Here is an 18,737-nt window from a genome sequence, read left to right as displayed (position 1 = left end):
TGTGAGAGATTGCAGCTCAGTTTCCAGGATGAGTCACCAATTAGCCTAAAGGCTGAAACAAACATCCAACTTCTTTTGCCTCATTTGCCAGAGTGAAACCAGCTGCGCCAAATACAAACTTTTCTACTTTGCATTTTAAATACAATGCACATAAACATTGCATTTTATGTGCATTAAATCTTACATCTTTAACATGGGGAAGGTTAAAACAAAATAAAAAAATTCCTTCCAGTAGCACCTTAAAGACCAACTGAGTTAGTTCTAGGTATGAGCTTTCGTGTGCATGCACACTTCTTCAGATACACGAAAGCTCATACCTAGAACTAACTCAGTTGGTCTTTAAGGTGCTACTGGAAGGAATTTTTTTATTTTGTTTTGACCATGGCAGACCAACACGGCTACCTATCTGTATGGGGAAGGTTGTTGAGCCAGTGGTGGCTAGTCAGTTCAGATATGACTGGGGGGGGGGGAGGAAAGGATTGTGCTCCAGATTCAGAACTGAAAAAGCCTTGGCACGTTGGCCGATGACCTTTGAGTAACTCCTGCCTTTCCATGCCGTTTTGGGAAACCAACGCTGTGCAATCACCTTCTGAGAAGGCTGGCAGCTCAAGGTGGCATACCTGGTTCTCTCCCCGCCCCCCATTTATCCTCATAATAACCTTGTAAGGCAGGCTAGGCCAGGCATAGGCAAACTCAGATCTCCAGATGTTTGGGGACTACAATTCCCATCATCCCTGACCACTGGTCCTGTTAGCTAGGGATCATGGGAGTTGCAGGCCAAAAACATCTGGAGGGCAGAGTTTGCCTATGCCTGGGCTAGGCTGAGAGACTGTGACTTGTCCAAGGGTCACCCAGCGAGATTCATATTGTGATAGGAATTTTGAGGTCTTATTTATATGTTAAATGTTCATAAGTGTACCAACCAAGCACGTACATAGATCAGCACAGGAAGACCAACCTGGAACCCTTTTTGATTCCAAAACTGTCCCAAACTGACCAAATGTTTTCTCTGCAAGGTCAAACTGGAAAAAGCCTCCCCATTGTCTCTTTCTTCACAAATCCTGTCTTAAGGGCACATTTAAGATATGAATAGGGTGTGAGCCTGTGACCTGGCCCAGGAACTAAGTATTTATCATTACAAAAGACTGGCCAGGCTCCCCAGGCAATCCAATCAAGTAACCTGCCAGACAGGAGATAAACAAGGACAGGAGAAAAACAACATTCAAATTTCTGTTTTAGACCGCCTTTTCTGTGATGTAGGTATGATGTATCTGGGGGGTAGTCTTAGGTTACACCCCTTCTGTGATGTATGTATGATGTTTCTGGGGGTGGTCTTGATCTACAGGGTGGCAATTTCAAAAGTCTTGATAAGGCCTTGTGCGCCATTTTTCTGGGTTCCTCCTCCTCTCCTGCGGGTGAGGGGAGCACCCTGTTGCAACAGATCAATAAAGATCAGGCTTGCAAGCTGCTTTGCTTCTCAATATTCTCTGGTTGGCCTCTGTTATTTTCTCCTACCAATAGGAAACCTATGTAAGGACTCTATATGGGCTCTTGGATACCCCATAAGGGAAAAGGGCAATTTTTGTTTACAACAGAAAGAATGATTCCTGCTGGAGGCTGCAAGACTCAAGTTCGCCTTGTGCCATGTCTGCCACACGAATGGTAGTTTCTCCCTGTGAGTTTTGAACCCCCTCTCCTGGCAGAACACTGCTTTTATTGTAATTGGTTGCATGTTTTTAATAGATTTTGTTGTTTAGTCGCTTAATTGTGTCTGCCTCTTCGTGACCCCTGGACCAGAGCACGCCAGGCCCTCCTGTCTTCCACTCCCTCCCGCAGTTTGGTCAGACTCATGTTTGTAGCTTCGAGAACACTGTCCAACCATCTCATCCTCTGTCGTTCCCTTCTCCTTGTGCCCTCCATCTCTCCCAACATCAGGGTCTTTTCCAGGGAGTCTTCTCTTCTCATGAGCTGGCCAAAGTATTGGAGTCTCAGCTTCAGGATCTGTCCTTCCACTGAGCCCTCAGGGCTGATATCCTTCAGAATGGAGAGGTTTGATCTTCTGGCAGTCCATGGGACTCTCAAGAGTCTCCTCCAGCACCAGAATTCAAAAGCATCAATTCTTCAGCGATCAGCCTTCTTTATGGTCCAGCTCTCACTTCCATACATCACAACTGGGAAAACCAGAGCTTGAACTATACGGACCTTTGTTGGGAAGTTTTTAATAGATAGGACCAATTAAAAACATGCAGATTTCAGATTTAAATTCGACCGACGTTTACTCGTATTGTGCTGTTGTTTTGTGGCGATCACACAGGGCCCCCGGACGTTTCACGGTCTATTGACCCTGTGCCACCACTGCGGTTGCTTTCTTCGCTGCCACCACCCCGCTTCTCACGGGGACACACGGAGTCCAGACACTTGTTAACATAAACAAATAATCAAGTTTATTTTTAAGTGCAGGAACAAGCGTATGATTGCAGTTTATTTTCCTCTTGTCAGTTTCCTAATCTTAGTGCCCTAACAACTTCAGACTGTATTATTCCAACTAACTATCTGCCTCAACCTAACAAGTCCTCTCACTCTCTCACAAGACAACTCCACCAACCCACACCTATGCCTCCCTCTTCCTTCTCCTGCACCCAAGCCTCAACTCCCAGCTGACAAACCTCAACTGCCTTTCAAAACCTCCCACTCTATTTTTACTCCCCCCCTCGCCTTCTCACTGGCCAATCACATCACACCCATTTTAACCCTTTCCTTGACGCATCCTAGGAGGCAAATGCCACAGCTTTCTATTTTATTTTTTTAAAGGATATTTATTAGAATTTCCAATTTAATACAAAAAGCCAACAGAAAGCAAATAATGCACAAAAAATAACAAAAATACAAAAATACACAATTAAAAAGAAAAACAAAACAAATATAATTCCCATTACTTATTTCCATTACCTTGTTTCCCGGACCTCCTCTCACCTCCCCCCTTTGTATTCCAGTTCAAATTCTTAGCTCAGCAAATCCTTATTGTAACTTAATATAACTTAATTTAACTTATTGCTCAACCTTTGCATTACAGCTGGTAACCACTTAATTTCTGTCCAGCATCATTCTAACATTCATTAGCCACAGCTTTCTATGTTTTGAGCTGTTCTTATTTTATCTGTAAGCCACCTTGAGGGAGTCCCTTTTAGGGAAAAGGCGGAGTGTGCATAAATTCATAATAAAAACTAGCAGGGCAGCCACAAGGGTTCAGCCGACGTCTACGTTTCCCTGGTGGGGGGAGGGGAATGTGTATGATTTTCAAAACTGAACCATAAAAAACCACACCGAACAGTGAGGGAACATACAACACGACGGAAACAACAACACAAAACCCCAGTGTTTGTGAGGTGCGGGTGTGGGGAGCATAAGGCGTTCCGGAGGGGCAAACCAATTTTCAGCCTCCCCCCCCCGTCCCCGGCTTGGTACAGCTCAGAAAGTTATGATTGACGCGGCCGCCCCGCCTCCTCCCCTCCTCTCCCCGCCCTTGCTTCCAATCAGCTTCGAGGTTCCTCGATCCGCGGCGAATAGGAGTGGAGCAGAGGCGGCGCCTTGTACTCGGCGGGAAAATGGCGATGGCTGCTGCTGCTGCTGCTGCTGCGCTGTTCGGGCGCTTGAAGGTATTCCGGGAGCGTCCTCGGGGCAGAGGCCTCGCCAAGCAGAGAGCCTCCCTCTTAAGTGCGGGGATGGGCCTCGTGGGACGCATTAAGACCCTCGGAACCAGGCTGAGCGACGCCCAGTGCCTGGCCCTCAGCGCAGGGGTCTTCCCTTATCGCAGAACTTGGAGACACAAATAAGCCGGCTGGCTGCAAAACGAGGTGGTAACCGTCTCGTGAGCATAGTAGGACACGTGTAAGCCATGCCAGCAAAGGCCTCGAATGCAGACCTTGGGCTGAGGAAATCCTGAAGGATCCTGACATCTTCCTATGCAAGGTTGAGGTCTGGGAACTTGTTCGATGCATTACTGTATTTTAATATTTGGTTGGAAGCCGCCCAGAGTGGCTGGGGAAGCCCAGCCAGATGGGCGGGGTAGAAATAATAAAGTAGTAGTAGTAGTAGTAGTATTATTAGTATTTCTGCAAAGTGGGTGAGCAATGCCCAGTGACACTGGCTGAGCAGGACTGGCCCTGAGCACAGGTGTCTTCCGTTCTGTTGGGTCTGGCTTATCGCATAACTGGAGACACAGCTGGGCTGAGGAAATCCTGAAGGATCCTGACATCTTCCCACCTTTTATGCAAGGTTGATGTCTGGGAATTTGATTCTGGCAAACAAGACCTCCTGCCTGCTACGTTTGGTTGATACAAGGCTGATTTCGGTAACATGCACGAGATTCCTTGAACGCTTGCGATCCTGTATGTTTCCTGAGTATTATCACTGGAGTTTAAAATCGCTTCTTTCTTCAGTGAGTGCATATGAAGGTGGGGAAATGAGCACTGCACGGCTTAAAGAGACTTGTAGGGTGTTGCAGAATGTGATTGGAGTGCACCTGTCCCTGTTTGCCCTCTTACAGGAACTGGGCTGCCCTGCACTAGATGGTGTCTACCTGTCAGAGGCTAAAGACATACAGAAGTTGCTATGCGCTCCCTCCCCGCATCGCCTGGACATACTGGAATGGATTTGCGGCAGGTGACGGCCATCACCGTTCGATCCTTATTCCTTTAGTATTTGCCACTCTCTTCCTACTTCTAGAGCAGTGATTCTCAAACATTTTCTCTGGGCCACACTTTCAGAATAAAAATTTGCTTGCACCACACTGAATTTGTTATGGATAAGAAATGCGTTGGCAAACAAAAAGAATCAACTCCTAGCACTTGTTGATTTATGTTATAGAACACAACTACTTTATTATATGACCATAGGCCGTTCAGAAAATATAAAACAATTATTTTGATTCTATACTACACTGAAATATTTAAATGTTTCTTTGATTGTCCTTGAACCTACCCATCACACTTTGCAGCCTCTCCTTCCACACCCTATTGTGCTAGGATCAGCTTCCCTGAGCAATGCTTGGCTCCTAATGGGAATCTGTAGCTTGAAGCAAACACAGCTTTTGTTCTTCATTTACGTATCGTAATACCACTTCTGCGGCTAGGCCAAAGTCCAGGGTCTGACAGCCCAGTACCCCCAAAATGACCACACGGAGAGCAGCAGATAGTGAGGGCAGCCCTGATCAGGTTTGGCATTGGCTGGGCTCGCTGGGGCTGATGACTGGTCAGTCATTCTTGTTTTTTAAGCCCTCATAGGTGGAGGACAGACATGTACATGGTTACAGGTACACCTTTTATTTTTGCATTAAAATATACAATGTTCTCTTATTTCTACTACAAAACGGTGTTTAACATAAGTTAGCAGAATCGTGATAGTACTGTGATTGTGATAGTACCGTGACTTGAGTGAGTTTTAATGCACTATACTATACCATTCTGTACTGTCAGCTGTCAGGAGCAGGTCAGCAATAAAACACCTGGTGTTCATAGTCAACTATTTATTCAAAGAAACCAAAACAGCTCAGGCCTAGTGATCAGAGCCACTCTTCCCAGTAGATCTTGCCCCAATGAGGCAGTTGCGAGGACTGAAGATCTCTGCCTTCTCACTGCTCTCTGACTCCTCCCCCAGCAACCTGAACCTCCTCCATCTTATCTCTCTTTGCTTTGCCCTCTTCCTTCCTCTTTGTGTTCTGGGAGACCAGGGGGAGGAGAGCTGGTCACAGCAGGAGGGGCAGACCCCCTGGCTTCTTCAGCAGCCTGCCTCCGCTTTGCTTCTTGACCTGCTCTCTGCCACAGCCTCTTCCTGCTCACTAAACTGTGTTGCCTCTTCAGCTCCTGACACCACCTCCTCCTAGTCTTCTCCCTCCTCTCCCGCTGACCCCTCATAGTCATCCCACCACCAGTCCCCTGGCTCTGAGCCTTCTTCCCCTGGGGGTTCCCAAGCTGGTGCCCCCCCCACTCCTCTGCTTCCAGCTAGTCCATGACATATACTATACACTATACTTGCCAAGCAACAACTTACCAGCCACAAGCTGCTGTGCAGCACCATAACAGCCCGCTTTTCTAGGGAAATGGATCTCTGAGCAACCTGGGAATTTTGTGTAGTTGCTCTTGTCCCTTTGCTGTTGACACTTTTTCCCATACTGTGTACCATTCTACTTTCCCTGTCGTTATGATTATCCACCAACCCCCATCAAATTGTGAGCAGGGACACGCTTACATACAGGTTTTTTTGTTATGAAGGCACTTTAGAAAATCATCATTATCGCCTCTGTCAGAACTGATCTGATTCTGAAAGAATCTTAGAATCAGAGAATTGTAGAGTTGGAAGGGTCCCTTGAGGGTCATCTAGTCCAACCCTCTGCAATGCAGGAATCTTAACTAAAACATTCCTGACCGATTGTCATCTAACTTCTGCTTTAAACCCTCTAAGGAAGGAGAGGCCACCACCTTCTGAGGAAGCCTCTTCCACTGTCAAACGGCTCTTACAGCCAGAAAGTTCTTCCTTGTGTTTCTATATAGTTCTGTACTTTTTGCTTTCTCAAGCTTAGTCAGTAGTAGTAGTAGTTTTTAACTGCCCATCTCTCAATAATTAGAATTAATTTGTTATTAGTAGAGGGCTGGAGTAATTTGTCTGGCTTCTCGGGAATCAACTGCAGATGTACTGCTGAATCCAAATTTGGAGCAGATATGTGTCCCTTCTGCAGCTCATCAGCAATGTTGCAGCAAGACTGTGGCCCTCACTTTGTTTTGTTCTTCCTTGCAGTGTGTCTCCAGCCCACCGAAAGCAGTTGTCATCTCTTGGAGAATCGCAGTCAGATTTGAAGATAAAAGGTACATATTGTGCTTTTGTTGGAAGGACAAGCATGTAATAATTGTCAGTCAAAGGGATTTGTTGGAACCGTATTGAAATGTGTTTGCCTTTGTGTGTGGGCATGTATGTGTTCAGAGGACCTGCACGTTACAGGGAGCCTGATGGGGGAAGAGGTGAGGGAGAGTTGCAATGCATCACTGTGCTTTGTATGCAGGCACAAATTGTATTTGCCTATAATAATAATAATAATTATTATTTATTATTTGTACCCCGCCCATCTGGCTGAGTTTCCCCAGCCACTCTGGGCGGCTTTCAACAAAGATTAAAAATACATTAAAATGTCACGCATTAAAAATTTCCCTTCAGATGTCTTCTAAATGTCAGGTAGTTGTTTATCTCTTTGACATCTGATGGGAGGGCATTCCACAGGGCGGGCGCCACTACTGAGAACACCCTCTGCCTGGTTCCCTATAGCTTTGCTTCTCGTAATGAGGGAACCGCCAGAAGGCCCTCGGTGCTGGACCTCAGCGTCTGGGCAGAACGATGGGGTGGAGACGCTCCTTCAAGTATACTGGGCCGAGGCCGTTTGGGGCTTTAAAGGTCAGCACCAACACTTTGAATTGTGCTTGGAAATGTAGGTCTTTCAAGACCAGTGTTATGTGGTCTTGGCGGCCGCCCCCAGTCACCAGTCTAGCTGCCTATAATCTCCTTGGGTCTTATTCACAGTAGCACTGAGCGGCATGTCCTGTTGTGCCAGCAAAAATTGTTGCACACTAAGGTCAAGGTCAAGCAATGTTGGGTGTGATTGGCAGATGTTATTCCAACCTGTTATTTGCCCCATCTAAATGCATGGCTAATATTTACTCCTCTGCAAGGGGAATAAAGTGATAGCATTTGCGACAGCTATAGAAATGGAAACGAAACCTGCTCCTGATGACCACAGATGGGGGCGAGGCAGCACAGCTCTTCTGTCACTTCTATCCTAGATTCCCACTTGTTTAGCTTGTCCCGTAGAACTCCATGGAAACAACTGAAAATCAAGCCAGCCACTGTCTGTATTGCAGACGGAGATGAGAAGCACAACCTCCTCCTGAGCTCTGTTTTTGGTCACACTAGAGTGTAATGGAATGTAGAACTAACTTTATTTACAGATGGCTAGATATATCTGACTAGAACTGGATTCCATCTAGTCTTCTCATTGGATTTCAAGGCTAGGAGGAGGATATCTTAAGCTGCGGGGTTGTGAGTCTTGGAACAGTACACCCCCCAGAACTCTTAACAAGCAAAAGGAAGGTCTTGCTTAATGCTGTGTTTTATGTACCAGTTAAACATACCTTCTAGGTAGGACAGAGGAAATGGCCTGGTACTGAGTTGATTCTTTAATTCACCTAGATTAGTATTGTCTTCACTGACTGGCTGTGACTCCCCAGAGTTTCAGACTGTGAAAATTGCCAGCTTTGCCTGGAGATGCTGGAGACTGAGACCTTCTACGTCTTTAGCTGTAAATCAGAATGCACTAATCTGACAACTAATATGCACTTCTGCTTAGGAAGATGTACAAATTAGAAATTTGTGTGAAGTGATTTCAGTTAACTGAAATCAGTTGCTCTCTCCCTTGCAGATTTCTAAATCAGCCTACCTTCTCTCTCTCTTTTTCACTCACTCACACCAAAGTAAGCAAATATAAAGCAAAATGATGGAAGGATGATAGTTCCCTTGTCCTTTTATGTATGTATGTGTGTGTGTGTGTGTGTATAAAATACTATTTCACTGCCACTCAGCACCATCAAATCAATACTTGTGGGCAGGCCTGCAGCCCACTGCAAATGCATAGCAGATCAGCTGCTGCAAGGCTGAGCTTTCATATCATCTAGAAATGCTTGGGCCTCCTTTCAGAGACTGCCTTTTCTCTCCTAGTCTCAAACTTTATGACATGGTGGAAGATTCAGCCCCATCATTGACCTCTGCCCTTGCCACTTTTATTTCCACCAGGTTCATTTCTGGTCTCTGAGCCTAACAGGGAGAGAAAATGAGTTCTAGTGATAGACTATGGGGAAGTGAACCCACAGATGTGGGGAGCATCCAGGTCTCTTAACCGTCTCCTGCTGCTCTAAAATTCACCACCAGCACCACCTGCTTCCTCTCTGATTGAACAGATGCTTCTGCCCCTGTTGCCTGTAGAATGAACCTCAGAACAGTGAACCAAAGGAGGACCATCATTTTCTCCACAGGAAACACAGGATTCATGGATCAACTAGCATAGTCCTGTAAGCATGCTGAAATGGGGTCTGAATGTAGACTATGTGGTGAAGCAGTTGCAGGAATGATGACTTTCATCAAAATCCCAGTTCTTGGAGACTTCAGTCTCTGGTATCTCCCATTAGCTCCAGATGTGTGAAAGGAAAACCAGAGTAGGAATGCCATGTTAGATTGGCCAGTGGTCTGACCTGTGCAAGGGGACTTCAGAGTGCCCAAAGTGCTTCACAAGCTGCATTATGGATGGGACTTTGGTGCATATTGCTGCTAAGGAAATTGATGGTTTCTTTAAAAAAATAAAGCAGGTGCTCCAGACCATATTTAAATTTAGGGGAAAGACATTCATATCAGTGGCTCAAGCTATTTACCTAAAACTTATTCTGTCCTGACAGCAATGGCAAACTTGGGATATCACCTGATGCTCTGTCGAGCCAATGACTTGGATCTCATTGAGGTAAGCACTGGGGGAATTTCTGCAAAATGAGACTGTCTCTTCATAGACAACTTATTCCATTTCTTAACTGTTCCCTCAGGATCCCCTCCCCTTTTAAAATTTTAAACCGCTGTCCCCTAATTTCGAGACTCCTGCAGCTTGATTTGCCTGCACTGAATGTGGTGAACAGTTGTTCCCCTTCCTGAGATCATTTTAAACTACTTTTGAAAGTTCAGGTTCCAGTATGAAAAAAGACTAATAATAATAATAATAATAATAATAAATTTTATTTATATCCCGCCCTCCCCAGCCGAAGCCGGGCTCAGGGCGGCTAACAACACTAAAACAGTACAACATTATAAAACATTATAAAAATGGATTAAAATGAATTAAAATCAAAATTGATGGCAACCATAAACTAAAGTTTTGTAAAGATTGCCAGAGGAGGGAGTCAGGCTGCGCCCTGACCAAAGGCCAGGTGGAACAGCTCTGTCTTGCAGGCCCTGCGGAAAGATGTCAAGTCCTGCAGGGCCCTTGTCTCTTGTGAGAGAGCGTTCCACCAGGTTGGAGCCGCAGCCGAAAAAGCCCTGGCTCTAGTTGAGGCCAGCCTAACCTCTCTGTGGCTTGGGACCTTCAAGATGTTTTTATTTGAAGATCGTAAGTTCCTCTGTGGGGCATACCAGGAGAGGCGGTCCCGTAGGTACGAGGGCCCTAGGCCGTATAGGGCTTTGAAGGTTAAAACCAGCACCTTAAACCTGATCCTGTACTCCACCGGGAGCCAGTGCAGCTGGTATAGCACCGGATGAATGTGATCTCTAAGCGAAGACCCCGTAAGGAGTCTCGCTGCAGCATTTTGCACCCGCTGGAGTTTCTGGGTCAGTCTCAAGGGCAGCCCCACGTAGAGCGAGTTACAATAATCCAGTCTGGAGGTGACCGTCGCGTGGATCACAGTGGCTAGGTCAGGGCGTGAGAGGTAAGGAGCCAACTGCTTAGCTTGGCGGAGATGAAAGAATGCCGCCTTTGTTATAGCTGCAATCTGCGCCTCCATGGAGAGGGAGGTATCGAAGATTACACCCAAACTCTTAACGGACGGTGCTGGCACTAATTGCACCCCCGCAAGAGATGGGAGTTGCCCCCTCAGCCCCCTGTCGTCCCGTCCCAGCCAGAGGACCTCTGTCTTCGAAGGATTTAACTTCAGCCGGCTCCCACGTAACCATCCAGCCACAGCCTCCAAGCATCTGATCAGTGTGTCTGGGGCAGAGTCCGGGTGGCCGTCCATCAACAGATAGAGTTGGGTGTCATCAGCATACTGATGGCAGCCCAGCCCAAAACTCCGGACAAGCTGGGCGAGGGGGCGCATAAAGATGTTAAAAAGCATTGGGGAGAGTATTGCACCCTGGGGCACACCACACACCAAGGAGTGGCGGGATGACAATTCCCCCCCAAGCGCCACCCTCTGTCCCCGACCGGAGAGAAACGAGCGCAGCCATTGAAGGACTGTGCCCTGGATCCCCACGTCGGCAAGGCGGTGATCCAGGAGTTCGTGATCGACCATGTCGAAGGCTGCTGACAGGTCTAGAAGAATCAGCAGCCCCGACCCGCCTCGATCCAGCTGCCTGCGGAGATCATCTGTTAGGGCGACCAGAGCCGTCTCAGTCCCATGACCAGCGCGGAAGCCGGACTGGAATGGATCCAGAGCCGATGTTTCATCCAGAAACCTACCAAGCTGTTCAGCAACCGCTCTCTCAATCACCTTACCCAGGAATGGAAGATTCGAAACCGGGCGGTAATTGGATAGATCTAAGGGATCTAATGATGTTTTCTTTAAGAGCGGGCGCACCACTGCCTCCTTCAGTTCCCCTGGGAATGTCCCGGTGCCAAGGGACAGATTGATGATATCCCCCAGGGGGGCCCGCACCTCGTCTGGACACGCTCTAATCAGCCAGGACGGGCACGGGTCGAGAGGACATGTGGTGGGCTTTCCAGCTCGGAGGAGTCTGTCCACATCGGCTGGGGATATCCGGTCAAAGTGGTCCAATACTGAACCCGAGGGCAGTCGAGGGGCCTCCAGTTCCTTTATTGTATCCAAATTGGCAGGGAGGTCATGGCGGAGCAACAAGACCTTCTCCGCAAAAAAGCTCGCAAATGCCTCACAGCTGTGTGTCAAATTGTTATTTAAATTTGGCTGTCCGAGGGACGTTAAAGACCGAATTATACTAAATAATTGCGCCGGGCGAGAGCTAGCGGATGCAATGGAGGCCGAGAAGTAAGACTTCTTAGCGGCCTTCACTGCCATCTCATAGGTTTTCATAAAAACCCTATAAGATGTTCTTGAGGCTCCGTCACGGGCACCCCGCCATACTCGCTCTAGCCGTCTGAGGTCCCGCTTCATTTTCCGGAGCTCCTCGGTAAACCAGGGAGCCCGGTTTCTGCGGGGTCGCAGAGGGCGCTTAGGTGCGATCTCATTGATGGCTGCCAGGAGCTGGGTATTCCAGGCCTCAACAAGCTCAGTCAATGAGTCGCCAGGGGGAGAAAGGTCCCGCAAGGCTTGACGGAATCTATCAGGGTCCATCAGCCTTTGCGGGCGAGCCCAAATTGGCTCGCCACCCAAGCAGGGTGGGGGTGGAACGTCAATCCTGGCTTTCAGGGCATAGTGATCAGACTAAGGGGGTAACCTATCCACCTCAACCTTTCCTCCTGGCTTTCCTTTCCTAGAGCCTTTGAAATGTGTCTTGTTTTCAGTGACCCTCTGTATACAAGTTGCTGAACATGGGGAACACATGGTTGTGGGGGTGCCCTGCCCATGGCAGCCTCTGGAAGCCTCTAACAGGCAACAGTTTGGTGCAATGCTGGAGTAGAATAATAAGATGGTAGAGCTGGATGAGACTCCAAGGGTCCTCTAGTCCAGGGATAGGCAACCTAAGGCCTGTGGGCCAGATGCGGCCCAATCGCCTTCTCAATCCGGCTCACAGAAGGTCCGGGAATCAGCGTGTTTTTACATGAGTAGAATGTGTCCTTTTATTTAAAATGCATCTCTGGGTGATTTGTGGGGCATAGGAATTCATTCATTATTTTTTTCCAAAATATAGTCTGGCCCACCACATGGTCTGAGGGATGGTGGACCGCCCCACGGCTGGAAAAGGTTGCTGACCCCTGGTCTAGTCCAACCCCCTGCAATGCAGGAATCTCAACTAAAGCATCCATGACAGATGGCCAGCCAACCTCTGCTTAAAAAGCTCCTGTGAAAGAGAGCCCACCACCTTCTGAGGGAGTCCATTCCATGCAGACCCTCTGCCTGCCTGCCTGTCCCAGCAGGGCTAGTCTCCAAGTTCTTTCCTCCTTGTAGCACCTATGCTGAATGTCATGCTACAATAGATGGGTAGTCCTACTTCCTTTCTCAAAAACCATCTTCCTGTTAACACAGCCCAAATGATCCGTACTTTTTGTATTGTATCAATTGCAGTGTAGTCTTTGTCGCTGTTAATGCTGCCACCCCCCAATAACTGGAGAGCTATGTGTTTATGTGTTGTATTTTTACAGGGAAAGGTCTCTGCGCAGGAGCAGCTCCACTTCCTGGAACAACTAGTGGCTGTGATTCCTGCTCAAGCACTCAGGTGAGAGAGGTTTTTCAAGCACAAAAGGATTGGAATCTCCCTTGCCAAACTGATGAATCTGGTAACTGTTATGCTAGCGGGATCTATTGGACTGATGGCCTTTGTGGGGTATTTAGCTTTACTGTCAATCTTGCTGAGCAGGATTGAATTAGTTGGCAAAGGGTACAGAGTTCTGTGCCTGATAAGATGCCAGCAGATTCCGAAACTTGGATTAAATCAGCACATCACAAGTGTGTCCTTGGCAAGTTAGTCCTGGATATTTTGTGGTCAAAGTTTCAACTGCTGTGGGTATTTTGTTTTGTTTAAATAGTGGACCAGAGAACGAGGAATTAAATATTTGAGGCAGAGTCGTAGATGGACAGGAGCTGGGGGACTATGGTGAGAATCCTGGACATATCCTACATACTGGCAACCCAGCAACAGCCCCTCTCCCTGATTCCTAAGGCCTTCAGCACACCACACTTCTACCCGTCTTTCTCTGTAACCAGGAGGACTAGAAGTATTTCTAGGGCTTGGCTGTAAACACCCAGGGATGCCTTTTCTCAGGCTTCATAAGCAAGGGAGACAAAGAGACCACTCCACAGTGCACAGAAATCAATTTTGAGCTTCACGACTTGGGGGCAGCTGAATAGGGCTGCAGGGGGAAGTGACCTGCTTTATATGGCACCATAGGGCAGGAGGAGAATAGATGAAGGTAAGGATTTGATGTCTTGAGTGGTGTGGTAAGATTATTTCGCAAATTATCAGCCCTAGGGGAGGAAGATTTTGTGGCCTAAACCAGAGCTCAGATGCCAGCACTGAACAGGTTGCTTCAGATTGTTTGTAAACTTTTAAGCAGTTCCTCTGAAGAAACTGGATCAGGTTCCCCTAAAATGTGTTGTGAGCCAGTTTTAGGGTCTAACACGCTTTGGGGCCACTTTCTTCCCTTTGTTTCCTGTGCTCGTGCCTCCCCCTTCCTGCCTCAGTATCACGAAGCTGCCCTATTTTGAGCTAAGCACTGGCTGTGGTATGTGCCATACAGCCTCTACTAGCCCCCTCCAGAATTCATGGGAGGTCCAGGTACCAAGATAGAGCTCTGAGCCTGTTCTTCCTTTTATTATACCCAAAGCAGCATATCCTTCCAATACAGTGGTGCCTCGCAAGATGAAATTAATCCGTTCCGTGAGGCTCTTCGTATAGCGGTTTTTTCGTCTTGCGAAGCAAGCCCATTAACAGCTTAGCGGATTAGCACTATTAGCGGTTTAGCGGCTTTTAGCGGATCAGCTGATAAGCGGCTTATCAGTGGGATCAGCTGATAAGCAGCTTAGCGGCTTAGGAAAAGGGGGAGAAAAGGGGGGGGGACCCGCAGGAACTCGCAAGACATTTCGTCTTGCGAAGCAAGCCCATAGGGGAATTCGTTTTGCGAAGCGCCTCCAAAACGGAAAATCCTTTCATCTAACGGGTTTTCCATCTTGCAAGGCGTTCGTCTTGCAGGGCACCACTGTAATAGGGTTAAACCACAGCTTTCTTGATTTCTTTGCTCCACTGTTCACCTTAGCAGAGCTAGGAATAGACCAGCCTGATTGATGCCTGATAAGCTGTCCTGGGATGTGCTGCCATTGTCACCTGTCTGTAAGTTCTCACCCCTCCCCTTCCTCTTCCAGCGCAGTGGAATCTTTCCAAGAGATAGGTAGGAAGAATGAGGCATTTATGAAGCAGGTTTTCACCAGCCCTTACCTGCAGAGTGTGCTGAACCCAGAGTGCCATCCCTGGCCTTCGGACATCAAGGGCCTCCTGTTGAGAGAAGATGTGCTGCAGGAAAGGTGAGCTGCTCGGTTTCTGTGTCAATGCCTGCATGCGGAAAAGAGCCCACAAGTTCTGACACCGTGTTTCTAAAGCTAGAATGAGACACGAGGCCAAACCAGAGAAAGACTTGGTTGTGTAAGCCTGAAGTGGGCATGGAGCCCCCATGAGATGAATTCCCAGGCCCCATGGCTCCCCCATCTCCTTCATTCCCTATTGCCATATATCCCCTTTGGACACCAGTGGTGGAATCCGGGAGTCGTGATGCCCAACCTCCCTTCCTGTGTCTATCAAGGTCCCTTCTGTCTGTGACTTCTCATGAGGAAACCCTGCTAGAGGCATCGAAGGAGCTGGAAGAGGTGGTGGCAGCTCTACAAGATCTCAGGAAAGAGGTAAGCAGCCTGCAGACTGGTCTGGGTGTCTTCCAGGGAGCAGGGTTGAGTGAAGAAGGGGTTGCTGCTCACCCAGTCACCTCGAACTTAATTAACTCCTGGCCCAGCTGTAAGGTGCATCAGTGCTGTCCGTGGCCCCCTATGTTCTGATGGCTCATGGTGGGATGTTGGGAGACTGGCCTTATAGTCTGAAATTCTCTGATTATTTAGATTTTGCTAAGGATACGCTCACTAAGTGCTGAGCCTGCATATTGAACAATGACCCTAAAGAAGGCAGGAGAGTTGCCATCGCCTTCTCATCCCACCACCTGTGTTTCCCTTGGTCCTTGCGCTCGCATCTGGACTAAGGCTCTTTTTGGGAAAGGCTTAACAGGGCTGGTTTTTTTGCCCTGCAGTGAAGGTGCATAGTATTATTTGTACCCTACCCATCTGACTGTGTGGCCCCAGCTTCCTCTAACCTTCACAAAACTCTGCCTTTTCAGTGTTCCTTCCTGCATGGGGATCCGGCTGGTGCAGATGCATCCTCTGGCCATGCCACAGCTCTGCAGACCCTCAGACTGATGGCTTCCGATTTCAGCCAGCTGCTTGTGGCCTTCAGCCAGGTGTATGAGCGCCAGCTGCAGCAGCATTGTGAGCGCCCGGCTCCTGTGCTGAGCTGCCTTGGCCCCCTTTTCCACGAGGTCCACCTTGGCCTGCAACTCTGTGTGCAGGTGAGACTGGAGGTGGGGGCGGGTGGCAAGGAAGGAGCTCAAGGGTGAGCAGTCAGGTGGCCATAATATAGGGAAGCAGTTTTTTAGTTCTCAAATGATGCCCAATGGCTCCGATATTTAGGGAAATGGAGTGGAGTAGTAATAATACAAATAGCTAAAGCATGTCACAATTGGTTTCCTAGCAATCACCCCGCTGTTTCCCCAGGGCTTTTGTACCTTTCCTAGGTCTGGTGTTCATTAAGTTACTAAGACCTATGTCTAAGTTGTACCACTTCAGTCTGCAGGTAGGGGCTCATGTAATGGACTGCTTTCTGCGTGAAATTAACCCTAGATGAGTATGTGAGTTAGAAGGCTGGTTAGATGATGTTGGGGCAGGTCTTTGCTCCACCCCAACTCACCTGAAATCCTGGAATCTGGAACACAATATAAGACTGTTACTAGTGATTAGGACACCAGGCTAGTGAGATGATGCAGCTGATCAGGCTCTTTGGTTTCATCAATGCTCCTACCTCCAGGAGTTGCAGGCTTTGCTCCAGGTTAAAGAAACTTCAGAGTGCATCGTGAACACCGTGAAACAGAAGGAGCAGGGGAAAAGGTTTTGGAGTGGCAGTGCCAAAGCCACACTGTGTGAGTACTGTGCCCAAGAGGAGATGGTTTATTGGTGTATATCATTATTACTATTATATAGATATATAGACTGCTTCACAGCATAAAGCCACTGAAGAGGTGTACACAGTAAAAACAGAATAAAATGCAGAAACTCAAGCACTCTAGGAACCATGAAGTGGATCCAACAAGTTCTTAATATGCCTGCATGCTTGGTTGTCCCTGCCGCCCTTGGCACAGAGCCTTGCCTATACAGCATTCCAGTCTTCTCCTGCAGGTTGGAATGGTTCCCAGCTGCAGTGCTAAATAGAGAAACTCCATTGCTGCTTAAATCCAAGGAGAGGTCACAGTGTGGAGATGTGATTTGTGACTGGGATGCTTTCTGAGCTCACGTTCCTTCCATCCTAGTCTAATCCTGTGAAAAAAGATCTAACTCTCGCAGGAAGTTTGCATTTTGGGGGAGCTAAAACTCTACCTTTAGAGCTACAAGGAAGAAGGCTCAAGTGCACTGTGTACTGGCCAGGTAGTGGCATCCAGCAGTTGGGTGAGTGAGTTCCTTTATGCCCCTTCTAAGCATAGCCTAGCAGCTTCCATAGCAGCAGTGTGAGGAACAACGAGAATCGAGAGGCTGTCTGGCTCAAAAGGAAAAGGGGGGAAAAGCCAGTGACTTCAGGACCCCAGTGCCTTTTGTAGTCACTACCATAACTAGCCAGTGTTTTGCTTTTCCAGCTTCAAAACTTGAAGAGTTGCAACAGAAGTACAAGGCTATCCATGCAGCACTCAAGAAGTGCCAACAACCCTGAGTTCTAGTCATCTGCAAATTGTGGGATATTATGGAGGAAAAGACTTGCCTGTTGCGTTCCTAAATTTAAATATATTCTTCTGTATATATTCTTTTGTGAGAATAAAGAGCATGTTTGTACTTTTGTCCTTATTTCATCAGGTTGAGGGAACACTCTCTCTCCATGGTCTTCTGGACTGTTGTTCAGGTGCAGTTTAGATTTCTGTAATACATTTTTTTTAACAGCCCAAGTTGAAACTCTCATCTTAGCTACTGGCTTTCCAACATTTTTCTGGTTTTTAGTTTAACTCCTATTGAGATGAATGAGCAACTCTCCTCTGCTGCCCCTGCATCTTCTTGTTATCGAAAGGACAATAGGTTTAGTTTCCACTTCTGTCATTTAAGCACCATGTTAGCTCCCTCTTTGTGACTTCTTACTCATTAGCTTTCGCCTGTCACCTAGTTGGTTGATCTGGCCTTGCTGTGTTGGAAAGAATTAAATTCATCTCTAAATCATGTTAGACAGGCTTGTTCACAGCTTCATAAACCAATAAGCCAGAGTTCCCGATTATGTCTGAACAGGAGAACTCTGGCTTAATGCCAGGCTCTGCAGACAGAAGCCAGCAGGTGGCAGGAGGCAAGTGAGGAATACAGGTGATACCCTGATGTTATAAACAATGGTACAGACATAATATGAGCTATTAACCATTGTTAGGTAATTTAGCTGGCGCATGCAGATGGAGCACTCCTGCTTCCCTCCCCTCCCTAAGGGAAACAACTTGGTTTTCTTGGTTTCTTTCTCCCAATGAGCCTTGGCTTCCTGACCACAGCTTGTTCAGGAGAAAAACCACAAGCGCTAGCTAGTCTGGATGCAGTGCTAAGCAGGAGCTGCCTGTCCAATTTTGCCACCTCAGGTGAAATGGAAAGGTGCCCCCCCCTCCCGCCAAGCCTCATTTACTTGAGTCACATGGCGGCTGCTTCCGGTGACATCTCGCCATACAGTCCCAATGGCAGGTGGCACCACCCCATGAGATTCTGCCACCAAGGTGGGCTGCTTCACTCCGCCTCATGGGCCCTGATGCCCAGTCAGTTGCTCCATGGTTTGTTTCTCACAGGAAGGAGCAAAGCTGGAGTGCTCAGGCTGAGTGCAGTAGCTAATTTCACTGACCATAGCTAATGGCACCGGTTATAGAGAAATGCAGCCAGTATTCCTTGGAGACTAAACAATTCTGTAACTCTAGAGAATTTCATCTTAAGTTGGAAAAGGTCTTCCTAAGGCATCAGATTTCTCCATAAGGTAAATTATAGAACAGGTTTCCTCAA

The 18,737-nt window shown here is 47.6% G+C and overlaps 1 protein-coding gene across 2 annotated transcripts; it reads left to right on the top strand.

Annotated features, from left to right (window-relative positions):
- The first annotated feature begins 3,561 nt into the window (after positions 1-3,561).
- HAUS7 (HAUS augmin like complex subunit 7) lies at positions 3,562-17,555 on the top strand. 2 transcript variants are annotated; one of them, XM_081845858.1, is made up of 10 exons: positions 3,562-3,656; positions 4,547-4,662; positions 6,793-6,860; positions 9,489-9,550; positions 13,070-13,143; positions 14,787-14,945; positions 15,221-15,317; positions 15,800-16,027; positions 16,543-16,654; positions 17,363-17,555. In XM_081845858.1, exons 1-10 carry the CDS (start codon positions 3,606-3,608, stop codon positions 17,434-17,436), a joined length of 1,041 nt encoding a protein of 346 aa, XP_081701984.1. In that variant the 5' UTR covers positions 3,562-3,605; the 3' UTR covers positions 17,437-17,555. The 2 variants fall into 2 exon arrangements, with proteins under 2 accessions (XP_081701984.1, XP_081701983.1); XM_081845857.1 differs by having other exon boundaries at positions 3,590-3,656; positions 4,440-4,662.
- Positions 17,556-18,737: the final 1,182 nt, after the last annotated feature.

The sequence above is a fragment of the Podarcis erhardii genome (assembly GCF_964252035.2).
Source record: "Podarcis erhardii genome assembly, chromosome: 17".
NCBI classification, from domain to species: Eukaryota; Metazoa; Chordata; class Lepidosauria; order Squamata; family Lacertidae; genus Podarcis; species Podarcis erhardii.
The sequence above is the reverse complement of the archived record's forward strand: the minus strand, read 5'-3'. Positions and strand labels throughout refer to the sequence as shown.

Excerpts from the sequence above, each read along its gene's own strand:
- HAUS7 (XM_081845857.1), top strand. The coding sequence starts at position 4,463 with ATGAGCACTGCACGGCTTAAAGAGACTTGTAGGGTGTTGCAGAATGTG. Across the intron at positions 6,861-9,488 it reads GTCAGATTTGAAGATAAAAG|CAATGGCAAACTTGGGATAT; the intron begins GTACATATTGTG and ends CTGTCCTGACAG. Across the intron at positions 9,551-13,069 it reads ATGACTTGGATCTCATTGAG|GGAAAGGTCTCTGCGCAGGA; the intron begins GTAAGCACTGGG and ends GTATTTTTACAG.